The sequence below is a fragment of the Protopterus annectens genome, chromosome 14.part0 (genome assembly GCF_019279795.1).
Source record: "Protopterus annectens isolate FY-2018-M chromosome 14.part0, PAN1.0, whole genome shotgun sequence".
Lineage (NCBI taxonomy): Eukaryota > Metazoa > Chordata > Ceratodontiformes > Protopteridae > Protopterus > Protopterus annectens.
This window is the reverse complement of record NC_056748.1, coordinates 432,899,817-432,914,292: the sequence shown is the minus strand read 5'-3', so window position 1 is coordinate 432,914,292 and position 14,476 is coordinate 432,899,817. Positions and strand designations below refer to the sequence as shown.

The window sequence follows — 14,476 nt, the reverse complement described above, 5'->3', positions numbered from 1 at the left end:
ATTTTCTCCAGATATTCGTGTGTGTGTGTGTGTGTGTGTGTGTGTGTGTGTGTGTGTGTGTGTGTGTGTGTGTGTGTGTGTGTGTGTGTGTGTGTGTGTGTGTGTCTGTGTGTGTGTCTGTGTCTGTGTGTCTGTGTGTGTGTCTGTGTCTGTGTGTGTGTCTGTGTCTGTGTGTGTCTGTGTCTGTGTGTGTGTGTTGGGGGGGTGATACAGAAGAAAGGCCTAGCAATCTACTTCAATTCTCTATTTGCCTTGCAGATTCTGTGGATGGTAAGAACTGTTCAGAGGATCACTATAGGAGTCAATGACAGCAATGGATGGATAAACCATAAACTGCACATTTGTGCAGCTATAATTCGTACATAATGCATACACATCAAAAAAAAACTCCACCTATACTCTGTCATATATCGTCTACTCAGAGGTAATCTCTGCTTAGCATACAAGGCCATGTCAAACCCAGAGCTGTTGGACATGCCACACTTAAAGAAATCCCAATCCCTCAGAGTCGCACACTCCAGGGATCTAAACCTTGTCATCACAATGAACAAAACATGGAGGGATAGGTTCCTGATCCAGAGACTCCACAGACTCTGGAATAGATTGCCCATACATGTCAAGCAGAGCGCCTCTTTGGCCCTCTTCAAAAGGAACCTTGATGATTGGATAGGAGATAGAAAATTCACCCCAGGGATCAAGTCAGTTGGCCTGATAGACAAGGGTCCAGGGAAGCAAATACTGTGGGAAGAAATAGCCAGGAAATTGTTATGGCTAGGCTTGTATAGGCTCTAGGGTCGATAGCCTAGTACCAACCTATGAACCTATACATAGCACACACACATCAGAGGGTGAAATAGTGTGTGGGTGGATGTGTGTGTGTGCGAGCATATCCAGTCAACACCTTAATTTTGTCATGTGCTTGCATAAATGCATGTGCAGTAAAGGTGGAGGAGAGTTAAGCAGCAATTAATGCAAAGGATTACGACTAGGAGCTGTTAATGAGCTGCTCCACACAGTCAGGGATTTGATTCCCTCAACCTCCCTTTCCTTACTGTATGACTAGGAGCAAGTCACCTAATCAGACAGTACTAGGCTATTCTCCTAGACCACATGTCTAGTAAATACCTGCGATATACATATATTTTTCAGTAAATAGTTACTGGTGAGAGCAAAATAAATTTTATGGGAGAAATTGTGATTACACTTAAAGCAGATTTCGGTTCACTACTTTCCTCTTTGGACTGGAGACACCTAATTGAATGTATATACAGTGTTTCCTGGCCAATGTTAGAGACACTGAGCTTGATAATTTTCAGGCAATACATATAAATTTTATGCAAACACATCTCTAGCTTTTATCTTTTTTATCTCTACCTCTTATCTTTGTCCAATTTTTGCGAAAATGTACTTTAAATTTAGTCATATTGACTGCAATGTGTTACTAGACTTAAGTTTTTAGCAGTCCTATTGCCTGTACACATTGTAACAGCTGTGAAAGTTCTGGCTGTCAGTCTATAAGATGTGTGCTATATTTAGTTTGTCATTGGAGTGTTACTTTCCTAGCTATTTCGAAAGGGCAAACATTGTGACCTCAGGTTATCTATTCTTGTACTTGGATGGGACATTTGTTTAGGGTGTGATATTTTGGGGGGATATTGTTTCATATGCTCCCGATAATAATGGAGGACACACACCAGAGTGACCAAGAGCAGCAGTGTTGTATTAAAGAACATTTTTTAATCTAATTAACTAGATAAGCCCGTGTGTGTGTGTGTGTGTGTGTGTTGTGTGCTGTGTGTTGTGTGTTTTATTCATTTATTTTTTTTTTTATGGGGGGGATTACCTGGATACACTGTCTTGTTGTGACTTTCTATTGGTCTCAAAGATTACAACTGGAAACTGAGGTAATCAATACAAGGACCCAGTATGAATTTCTCATCTTTTTATCAGATAAATAACCCTAACTCTGAGTCTGGGATTATTAAGAAATATGCTGGCATCTGCTGGACATTGCTTTACATTTTGAATTAAAGTAATATATATAGTAGGAGATACTCTGCCTGTCTAGTTTGACTGTACACTGGTTCACAGGTAGATAGTAGACAGTCGGCCAGTAGACTGTAGCAACAGCAATGCACACTGCATGCTCCCATATCCATAAGGAAACAAGACTAGCAGTGAATGTATGGATCTCCATCCACTCGTGGAAGTTATTTTTGAAAAGAATTAAGGAGTTGCTGTGTGTGAAATGGAAAAAAACTTATTCCATAAGTACAAAATTCTGTGGGATAAATACAGATCACACCAACAGATTCTGTATATGATATGATGTACACTTATGTCCCTATTACCAGTATTTGTGGTACTACTAGTTTTGTGAATGTGCAAGTGATCAAGCAGGACATGGTCATTTGCTGAGCTCTAGGCCAGGCAGAGGTCACCACGTAGAAGTCTGTAAGACACAAAATACAAAGTGCTTGTAGTCACTCTGTAGATTAGGAAGCTCATACTTGAAATGTTCTTTGTTAGGAAATATTAGTGATTTTCTAGTGGGGCAGCATGTCTGCATAGGTAAATGCCAAAAGGCAGGGGGTGCTGATGAGGGGGGATTAGAAACGAAGAATGACTTCTTTTAACTTGGAAAACATGCCTTTAGTAATTAGGAGGGCTATCTAAAAAGATTTCCCAAAATAGTCAGTTTATGGTATGACCAAAGAAGAGTTCATTATCCACGAGTGTACCCATGTCTCAAATGACAGCATCTATTTTGACAGAGGTGTCATTTATGTAGTAGGTGCAGAAGTGCTCTTTTCTCTCAAGAAATACAATATTACATTTCTTTGTATTTAGCATTAGTCCATAGTCCTGGCACCAAGTTAATGAGGGAGGATTTGAGTGTCTTCAGATGAGATACTGTCAGCATCCGGTTTTTACTTGCTCTTGACATCAGTTTTGCATAACAAACGATCCATAACTGATATCCCATCTGTCCTCTTCTCAAACCAAGCCACCTCAGCCTTGCAGCATTATCTTTTTTTTCCAGTTTAATGTCTACCTCTCATTCTAGTAAGCCCTTCCAAGCATCCATCACTTTCTCAGTGAAAGAATATTTCCTTATATCCAAATTAAAATCTGACCTTCCTCTTTTCTCCTCTTTCAAAGTCATCCCTTAAAATTCTCCTTTAGTTTCTTACACAGCTACATTATGCCTTATAACTTTTCTAGTCTCTAGTTCAGAAAGCCCAAAATCTCTAAGCTTAATCTCATGTGCTCTTGCTTCTAGTCCTCTTAATCATATTATTTACTTTCCTTTATATTCTCTCTAATGCTATTTTGTTTTGTCTCTGTATTTACATTGAAGTATATCCCAAACTGAGGCTAACATGGTTTCTGCAAAGGCAAGGTAGTTTGTTGGTCTGTAGAATTACTAACCCAGTATGTAAGGGCAAGTCAACAGGCCCTGTGGCTTCAGTTTATGCAGCAGTTCAACTCCACAGTTTCCATCATTTTGCTGACATCCCTAATAGTTCCACTACAGCAAGCAGCAGAAGGTCAACTGGTACAATAAAACTAGGAAACAAGGGGGGACTGGCAAACTGTAGTAGGATAGGAGACAGTGGTGAGTCAAAGAGAGGTTGCTTACTGTACAAGTTCACTCCTAAGTTGTAAGAGTTAAGTGTATTACCTATTCAGACGAGGTATTTGCCACAGTAGATGTCATTGCACTTATTCGTATATGACTCATGACTACACCCTTGTTATCCCATCAGTTCAAGAGGAACTCATAGAAAAGAGTACCAAGAGTGGGGGACTGCAATATCGATTGTGGGTGCCTTGATCACAAGGAGACAACCTGGTCTTGTGTACCTCTTTTTCAGGGAGTGGTCAATCTTAAGAATATAGAATATACATATATGGGTCCCTATTATATGCTCGAAGTCCCACAAGAGCAAACCTTACAAGGTTGAGCTGGAAATATTGAAAACTCAGAAGCTCAAATGGCATGAACAGTAATTGTGCAGGATTGCAGTACAGTGCAGATTGGGGTTTTGCTCCCTTCCCCACAGTAGTAAAATCTCAGAGATTGTATTTAGAATTAGCAGGGGTATGGGGGTTCCTGTGCTGAGTTTGTAGTTTGCTGGTCGTGCTTCTGGGTTTTCGATATTCCCAGCTTGATCTTGTAAGGTCTGCAACTATGGGACTTCCAGCTTATGATAGGATTCTATATATTGGGAGGAAATATTTCAAGGATAGCTACCCATTGTTCAGAATGTGGACAAATATCCCTCTCCAGTCCCACAAGACAATGTTCACACAGACTGATCAGTTTGAAGATGACAGGACACACTGCTGTTCAGTAGGGAAAAAATAACTGATCTAAGTGACTCAGGCCACTGAGAACCCCCTAAGTGTCTCACTTAATATGAAATAGATTAAGTCCAAGCCACATCTAATTGAGATAGGTGGGCAATGTTGGCCTGATATTCACCAGGACTACCTGATAGGGTAGTGTCAAATGGAGTTTTCTGGGAAGCTTTCAGAGAGACTTTGAGGTGTTACATCTTAGACACATTGTGTAGCCTGTTATTTTTGTATGGCACAGTGAAAGCGGTAGCTCATCTGCTCAAGGGGTACCTCATGGTCTACATTTAGATGTTCTCCATTTAATTCCATTTTCAAGGATAAGGACACCCCAAAAAGGACACACTTTGTCATACTACGTGATTTCTTGATAGCTAAACAAAGGAAGAAGTTCAGGTTTTAAAATCCGTAACACATTTTCAGTACATCACAACATGGATTGCATTTTACTCCTTGAGTAGCTCTTCAGATTGTAATGTTGTACCTTTCTGGTAGGCTGTAGTGATGCTGTGAAACTGTAAATTATTCCTGTAGCTAATGCCATAGGGTTTATTTTGTTGCCATCGCTAACATAAAGGATTTTGTTGTTCTACACCAGGCACTCCACTGCCTCTGTCTCGTTTATTAGTTAAAAAGTGTATACCAACTCTAAATCCAAAAACAAAATGCCAGTGGATGTACCAGTGCCACAAAATGGGTCTGTCATAAGATCTAAAGTTCAAAAGATTGCAAACCAAAATATCTAAAACTCAAAATATCAAAAATGAGAATGTACCCCTTCTCCACTGTTGCACAATCTCAGAGCTGGCATAAATAATTAGCAGGGGTTGTGGGGGATGTAGTCCCCCACATAGGGGGTGCAGGGGGCTCAATATTTTGAAATTTAGATATTTTGGTTTTCAGTCTTTTGATCTTATGAGATAGACCCCACAAAATATATATGTATTCAATATATTTGTTAAAATAATTAAGCTCTTTCATTCCACACCAGAACTTCTTTAAAACTAGTAAACCTTGTAAACAATGTACTACATATACTTTTAAAAATTAGTGATGTGATACTAATTATCCAATTACATTCTCAAATATATATAAATAGAACCTCAAAATGATCCAAATGTTGCCAGGGACTAAGCAACAGTACTGAATATATAAAAATAACAAATTTTTATTAATAAAACTAGTTAAAATTAAGCGCTTTCTGCCATTCTAATGATGGACATCTTCAGAATATAAAAACAGTAAAAACACAGGCAAAAGCTGTCTGCTTATCTTCAAACAGGAAAAGAAATCTATGTAACCTTGTAAAAGTCTGACAAAAATTTTAAAGGGATAGCAACACAAAAAAATGAACTAGCTCAAAGTTTTGAAGCTCTGTATCTTAAGTCACTGTTAGTGAAACAGCTTCATTGATATGTAGTGGGGAAGTGGCATTTAATCTTATTTGCCATTTTATTTGCTTTTTACATCAGTAAGATTAACAATTCTCTGAATAAGGTATATCAGCACCTCTATGGTATTAGTGAAAATGACAGTAAAAGTGCCCTGGCAAGGCACATCACGGAATGTGAACACATTGTGAAATTCAGATTCTCTGTGCTTAAAAAGATCAAAGTGGATCAGTACAGTGGTGACTGGAAGAAGTTTTTTGTGGCAGAAGGAGCTGAAATGGCTTTTGCATGTGTTGTTACTGTTTTTATATTCTGAAGATGTCCATCATTAGAAAAAACGAAAGCACTTTATTTTAACTAGTTTTAGTAATAAAAATGTTTTTATTTTTATATATTCGGTTTAATTCCTTAGTCCTTAGCAGTATTTGGATAGTTTTGAGGTTCGATTTTTGTATTTTACATTCCTGAGTGGTTGCTGGCCATGCTGAGATTTTTGCAAATATATAAATAGAGGTATTTAATATATAAGCAGCATGTATAAAAGATGTGTATGAAAAATGTATAAAAAAACATTAAAAAAAAAAAATATATATATATATATATATATATATATATATATATATATATATATATAAATATTTTTTACTGCCTTACATGAAACCTCAATAAGTAGTGCATCATTATGTTTTAAAAGCATATGTAGTAAATGGTTTACAGGTTTTTACTAGTTCAGAAGAGGTTCCAGTGTGGAATGAAAGCGCTCACCTATTATAGTTAATTTACTGAATACATTTATATTTTGTGCCTCTGGTGCATCTGCTGGTGTGTTATCATTTCTTTACAAACACAGAACACTGGGGAAGTACTTTGATAATACCAGCACACCATAATCAATGACTGACTGCTGTAGAACTGGTTGAAAATGAACACAGTTGGAATACTGGGCGACACAGCTGCATCATACACATAACAGCAGTGACTCCTACATGCTCACAAGGCTGCTCCTGAAGCCTGCCCTTTGCACTGCCTCTCCACTAATGTGTTATCCTGTACAGTGAAAGGATGAGTATTATTGGTATGTTCCAGGACTGTCTTCATATCATCCACAGATCATCTCCATGATTAAATTATCTGTAATACCCAGAGATGTGTCATCCTGATGTCATCCTGTAAACTGAAGGGATTCAATACAGACATATACTATTTTTGTGTTCCACAATGGCCTTTATAATCACTTCCATGACTAAGCTTTCCATAATATCCTGTGATGTGTCATCCTTATGTCATCCTTTATAACTGATTGTCTCAGAAAGCTCAGATATTACGTGTGTGTTCCAGAAATGCCTATATATTACCCATGTATCACCTCCATGAATAAGGTGTACATGTGACATGTTTTTGTAATGGAGCAACTCAGAAAAGAAAGATACCATCTCAGCATTCTGTAGCTGCCTTCGTATCATCAGTGAATCATCTCCATGAATAAGATATTCATATAACCAGTGATGTGTTTATGTTATCCTGTACAATGCAGTGACTCATGAAGAATAAATATTATCTATGTCTCCCAGAACTGCTTTTATCACCCATGGATCATCTCCATGACTAAAGTTGCCTGTGTTGCTCAGTGAAATGCCATTTTACTGCCATCTTGCATAGTGGAATGACTCAGGAAGGACAGATATTATCTGTTCCAGCATTGTTTTTGTACCACCTATGGCTCACCAAAATAAGCTCTCTCTATTTTCCAGAGGCGTCTTGCTACTGGTGCTTACATTTTATCACATACAAAATTCTATTCTTCAAGATATTAGGAATGACACTTCTGTAATGACAGGAGGGTGTAGAAGAGTCTAGCTGTATCTAGACAAATGACCACAGTTCTGAGAGCCAGTTTGTAAGATGAAGATAATATTCAAAGTGGCCATGCTGGTCGATCATACCTGACCCTGAGCAGACTAGTGCCTGCCATTGTACAAGCTGCATCTGCTCATTTAGAATTTTCTTAAGGGATTTTTTATAGCCAGAACATTAAGACTGAAAACAACTGACCCTGTAATTAGGGCTGCAGGTTGAGTGCTGTCTCGTTTGATATAAGTTTGGGGCTGAAAAATGAAGCCTTAAAGAACATTTTTTTTTATTTTTCCCTTTAACTTTCCATTGTACAGTATTTGCTATTTCAGAGCTTTAATTACAATTTTTACATTGCATTTAAATCAAAATGTCTAAAATACATGAGATATATGCCTTAGACATATTATCTTTTACCTATTTTATACTCTTTTTCCCTTGCTGCACAATGATATAAGGATCTTAAGGAAACAAGCTCCACAGAATGCAAAGACATTTTACATTGTCTACTGTTGTTTTTTCTGCCACTGGAGTTTGACAGTCTTCTTCTCAGACTGATATATATTTGTTCCCTTGGGGCACTGAAATGAGACAGATAACAAGCGCCTGTTACAGAAAGGACTATTTTTACCCAAAGAGAAGTGCATGCAAGTGACAATTTCCCAGCAATAGTATTAACAGAAAGAAAGCATTACATGGATAAATGACCAGATTATGTGTTTGTGATGCTTACCTGCTATCGTCTATATATATATATATATATATATATATATATATATTTCTGTAAGCTATACTGCTGGTAAACGGGTATACTAAAGATAAAAAATGATCCACTGTTATCAAGAATTGTAATACAGAATAGATGTATGAGTATCCAAGACAGCATATTCCTCAGTGGAGTGGGATGCCCCTCTGTTCCTCCTGGTTGTGGACATTTGGAGGACAAAACCAGGAAACATGGACAGAAGTTGTCATGTTATAAATAGTTATACCATGCATCAAAATGCGCTTTCCAGTAGCCTGCACAGTCACAGACAGCTTTAGAATTTTAGGACTCTTCCAAGCAAAGCTAATTCAGTCAGCACATAAACAGAACTCACAGAATCAGCTGAAAGTCCAGTTGCATAGAGGGAGGGTGTATGCTCAAGCCACTACTGACCCGAGCCGTCTTTGTTCAATGATCACGTAGGAGAAGTGCCCAAGAAAGACTAGCATTTTCAGGGGAAAGCAAGGGATTTTCTCACTGCTACAACATCTCGTGGGACTACTTAGAGCGCAGTAAATATGAAAAAAAAGTGTGGTATGACCTTATACTGTGCATGTGTATGAACATCTGCACCTACACATGTAAGGAGACATGATGGATCATGGCAAACACAAAAGACGTCAATGAAGTGGAAAAGTCTTGAGGAATTAGCCAGTCAATTCTCATTCCCTAACAGATAAACAAATGGATAGACAAGGGCAATAGGCAGGTCCTTACTGAGCTGCAGTGACGGGGTATGAACCAAGAAAAAAACATCTCTGAAGTGGGAAGGTCTTGAACTGGCCACTCATTTCTCATCCCTTACTAGAGGAAACTTAAGGGTACACACAGGTCCACAGGGAACTGCAGATGGTGAGGGTACGAACCAAGAAAAAAGGCTACTGTAGACAGAAGCCTCAAGATAATTGTATAATTCAGTGAAAATTAGCAAAGTAACAAGACCCTGTGTGTGCATAAGTAGGGTCACAGAGTCCTACAGATGAAAGGAAGATAGAGCTAGGAGTGCTCTGAAGGCTCTCTAACTATTTAGAAGGCTCCTAATAAGTAAATCAGTAGGAATTCTAGCAGCATTCCAAAGGCAAGAAAGCAGAATTAATGGAATTAAGATACATACAATAGGACTAAAGGAGTCAGACCACTGGGGGATATCTCAAACAGAATTAATAATCATGATACTCATCATAATTAATGTTTCTAAGGACACAATAAACTAGTGGGAAGAATCAGAAGGACTGTAGCAGAATTATAATAGCAAGACTAGGGTGGCTGCGGTGGTGCAGTGGTTAGCATTGCTGCCTCACAGCAAGAGGTTCTCCGGTTCGATCCTTGGTTGGGGTGCCTTCTGTGCAGAGTCTGCATGTCCTCCCTGTGGCCGCATGGGTTTCCTCCGGGTGCTCCGGTTTCCTCCCACATCCCAAAGACATGCTTTAGGTGAATTGGACACTATAAATTGGCCCTAAGTGTGAGTGCATGAGTGTGTATGCCTTCTCTGGAAGGTTGGGCGCCAGGCTGGCAACTCGACACTGTAAAACTCCACTACCACTCATGAGTGGACAGGTGATCCGCTGTGGTGACCCCTAACTGGAAAAAGCCGGAAGAAGAAGAAGAAAAAGTGGCAATAGCAAGACTGCCACACCTGGGAGATATAAGCAGGATTTACAGAATCAGTGACCTCTAGCAGGATTATAGGAGTCAAGCCACCTAGAGTTGGATTGTAAAAGTCAGAGTCCCCCATAAGGAGCAGCAGATATGGAGGGCCCAGCAAAATTAATGAACAGAATGGTCTTCAAACAGAAATATTCTAATAGAGTGAGTAGAACCAGACTCTGTAACAAATGTAGGATTCAGGAAACCAGTTACAGGAGCAAAGTTAAGTGAATTAGGGGGGTGGGGTGTAAATAGATGCAATGAAATCAGAAGATCCATTTCATAAGTGCCACCTTGCATAATTAACCCTCTGCATGCCTTGTGACAATCTAAATTAATGTCTTAGGACACAAGATAAATATGACTGTGAAGGAGACGGTAACAGTGCTCATCATTTGGGGTGTTTCAGCCCTTGATGCTCATTTTAATCACATGTATTATCAAATGCAAGCAGAATGACTTCACCTTTTAAAAGACTGAGACACATTTAACAAAATTATCAAGCCACGCTAGAATGGAGCCAGCAAGTACTGCAGCTTTTATAGATATCTAAACACCAGATTCTATTTCTTACATACAGATGGGATAACACTGACACACTTGGGTGTCTGCTTACACAGCAGACTAAAGGAGGAGCATTCAGGGGATAAATTCTCTCAAGCCATATTGCTGCGTGCTACTACAATCATTATATTTTATATATATATATATATATATATATATATATATATATATATATATGTGTGTGTGTGTGTGTGTATATATATATATATATATATATATATATATATATATATATGTGTGTGTGTGTGTGTGTGTGTGTGTGTAAAATATTTAATTGGTCTACTGCATCCAGAGTTACACAGTAGCATGACATGAAGAAGTCTCTTTATGCGTGCTTATAATTGCTTATAGCCAAACAAAATAACCCCTTCAACTTATACCTATTGCTTTATAGTAGGTGATACACTACAAAAATGTATATACTAGGCCAACACTGAAGTATGAAATTGAGAAAAATGTAAACATACTAATCAAGGACCACTACCGCAATGAAGCAGAAGTGAGAAACCAAGAATCAGCTAAGGTGCCTTAATGGTTTTGCAACCATACCAGTTCTATAAGCTTTATAAGGTACTCCTGCAGGATGACACAAATAAGAAAATGAGTCATCAGTAACATATGACTGAATATCCTGCTTTATTTCATCTGATCACACTGAAAACAGATAAGATATAGCTGTAAAACACTGAAGATGCCTGGAAATTTATAACTGCTTGGCCTACAGAAGGATATGTGCTGTTCAGATACAAGGGTTTCCAGTATCCTGACATCTTTAAGAATTTTATCAGGAAGGACTGGAGTAATGAAGAATATTTTACATCCTTCTTTCACTGATTATCTCTCAAATTCATTCCCTCTCTTTAGGAAAAATGCATCATTCTATATAATCAATTTAGTCACCACTTGGTCAGGGGATGGGGGAACTACACTCTGCTTACAATCACTGATTGAAAAAGAACACACTGGCATTTTCTTAAAATGGGAGGCTACTACCGCTTCACGGCCAGCTGACATGGGGTAGAAAAAATATGCTCAGTTAAAAAGTGTATCTGACAATTACTCTAAGAAAATTATAACATTTTAATTTAAAACATTTTTAACAACTTATCAAAAATATTTTAAAAATATTTTACCATAATATTAATTAGCTTTTATGTCCTTATCTGCAAACTATGCCATCTATATTTTACAATAAATAATTACCACTGCTTCTTTTAAAAGTTGTAACATTATTTTCTACTAAAAAATGAGATTTCTTTCATCTATCTAGATTTTCCTTGGGCAGGTATACTGTCATTTTTACAAAGGATTTTGATGTTGCCTCTTTTCCTCAAGCTTAGTCTCCATTAAACAGTTAATAGTTTGGTTTAATGTGCTATAATTCAGATTTTATTCCTCTTTTCACAAGCAAAGTCATATATTTCATTGTTTATCGATTTATCTTCATCATCTTCTGAGCCTGAACTCAAAAATATATATTACTCTCTTTAATTTTTCTTTATTCTTGGTAAAAGCAATGATAGCATAGCCAAGCTGTCTGTGCTGTTAGCTGTTATTAAAACAAATTGAGTTTTAGTCACCAATATTCACAGACTAAAAGGAACCACTGAACACATAGCTTAAAAGAGAGGGTACATTTGTGGCAGTAAACTTCATGCATTGTACATTAAGTAACTATCTATAAATATATTATTTACACAAGAATAATATAATGTGTCATTTGGAAGTTGTTTCTCTTCCTATTAAAGAACAGCATGAACAGCATTTATCTGAAATGAGTAAACTAATTCTTGAAGAAACCCCTTGCATATCAGTTAGTAAATTCTACTAGCTGCCAGCCTGTAAATATTTTTCAAGCATTTTGCTTTAGACATACCTTTGCCACCTGGAGTGGTCTGCCTTGTTCCGAACCCCCTTGTAGCCTAAAACCCCAAGGAGTTCCTCCAGAAAGAGTAATTAGAACCTGTTCTCTTGCCACCATGGTTATCTGGGGGCTGATTTCACACTCAGTAGCTCAATGGAGGAATTTTAAAGCTGTTCTGATTCATACCCATCTTCTGTGTTCCCAGTGAATGTGTAGCGTCTCCCACCTTCCCTCTGTTCACGTCAGAACAAAACTGTCAGCTGTAAGCCTCACACTGTTGCTCCTGTCACAGACCCTTCTGGACACAAGGCTGAACCACTGCACAAGTTTCTAACATTAGGAAATCTCTCCACCCTTGATTCTCAGCCAGAGTTACAGAGCACATGTTGTGTCAATCTCTTCTTTGCCAAAGTAGTCACAGAGCACTTAGGAGTGTGATAAAAATAGCTCTTCACACACTTTCTCATCTTCTGCTAGGCTCATGTGATGTGTACACAACCTTTAAGGAAAGAGTTCCCATTAATTATTTTTTTTCCTTTAAATACATTTAATTTGAACAATATTTATAGGTACTGGAGCTAAATGCAAACAAAAGGCAAGTGTCTTATCAAAATGGAAGTACTATGAAAGATGATGAGGACACAGATGTAGACAGCCCAGTGTAAATATATAGTCCTCTGCTAAAGATTTGTCCTATTTCATAACTTTGGTAAAGTTAAACTACTAAATTGAACCATTCATGGAGTCCACTGTGCAAATCCGAACCCACACTAAGGGAACGTGTAACTATCACTTAGACAGCAGTACTTTTGATTTGCCAGACCACTCAGTTACAGCAGTGTGTCCTTGTTTTGCACTTTAACGCTTATTTAATTTCTGTGCAGAAGAACCAGACAATGTTTCTAATTCTGCTTGTATAGGCAGATTTGCACTAGGAAAACTGATACCATAATAAAGATGCATTATAAAAGATGCACAACTAGTGCAAGTGATGCAAACAAGTAGAAGTGAACTACAGAAAAGACCTGAAGGTGTTAAATGTCACTGCAGTATATGTTGCTGTCATTCTGTACCCATCTTCTGCCCCATCATTTAAAAGTGCAAAAACATCTATACCCTTGTGATAAACAAAAGTCAAAATATTTCTGTGACAGGTTGGGCAGGAATGGCCCATTCATTTAGCATAAGCACTGCTAATTTCACTTTATTTATTATTTCCATTTTATTAATTTATGTATTAAAACAAATTAAAATAACATAAGGCGAGCCAAAACAGCAGACAAGTTAAGCAAGGTAAAAGTATAAATGACCAAAATATTAAAACAGATTCCAAAATATAAACATTGATGTGAATGCCCTGAGAGGGTTTAAACGGCATCTCCTGAGTAGATGGTATTAAAGGACCTACTGAAGTAGGATTGAGAATCACACACCTAAATGACAGAAAGGAGTTGATTTTAAAGGAGTGGAGCAATGCAGCTCCATTCTAAACTTTACGACAGTGATACTAAATTAAGTTACTACACAGACGTTAACATGGAGTTTCAATGAGAAGTAATGTCTTTGTCATGGAAATCAAAACAGTGATTATGATGTCATAGATACAGAGTGGCAAAGATGTTGTTGTCAGACAGACTACTGGGAGGGCTATTTCTACCAAATCAAGAACAGCATTACAAAGGCTTTAACATGAGAAATTAAGTCTGGGTCCACTGCTGAAAGGTTGAGAAATGTTTTAGTTTCCCTGAGGTTATGTGACCGAGTAGGCTATATTACTTTTAATTATATCTGTAATCCTCAGAATAGCAAGCCTGTAGGTATGACTGTAAGACATCTGAACTAAGTCTGAGATTGCCATCCTTCATAGTATTTCCCCTACTGTGAGGTAAAGTGATCTCAAGTTAATCTGCATCAGTAGCTGGGCTACAAGGGGTGCACCCTCACATTGTGTCATAGACAGGCAAAGCCTCTCACCTCCAAAAGTTTTATTAATGTTACAGTGAGTTTTGATATTTGCTGAACTTGTTTTTA

At 37.8% G+C, this 14,476-nt stretch overlaps 1 protein-coding gene across 1 annotated transcript in view; it reads right to left on the bottom strand.

The window, feature by feature from the left end:
* Window positions 1-12,725, bottom strand: part of SYNPO2L (synaptopodin 2 like) — a 486,159-nt gene extending 473,434 nt beyond the window's left edge. Inside the window, exon 1 of the mRNA XM_044056201.1 lies at window positions 12,458-12,725. Coding sequence (XP_043912136.1) covers window positions 12,458-12,562 — 105 coding nt within the window. The 5' untranslated portion in view covers window positions 12,563-12,725. The remainder of the gene's footprint in view (window positions 1-12,457) is intronic.
* Window positions 12,726-14,476: the final 1,751 nt, after the last annotated feature.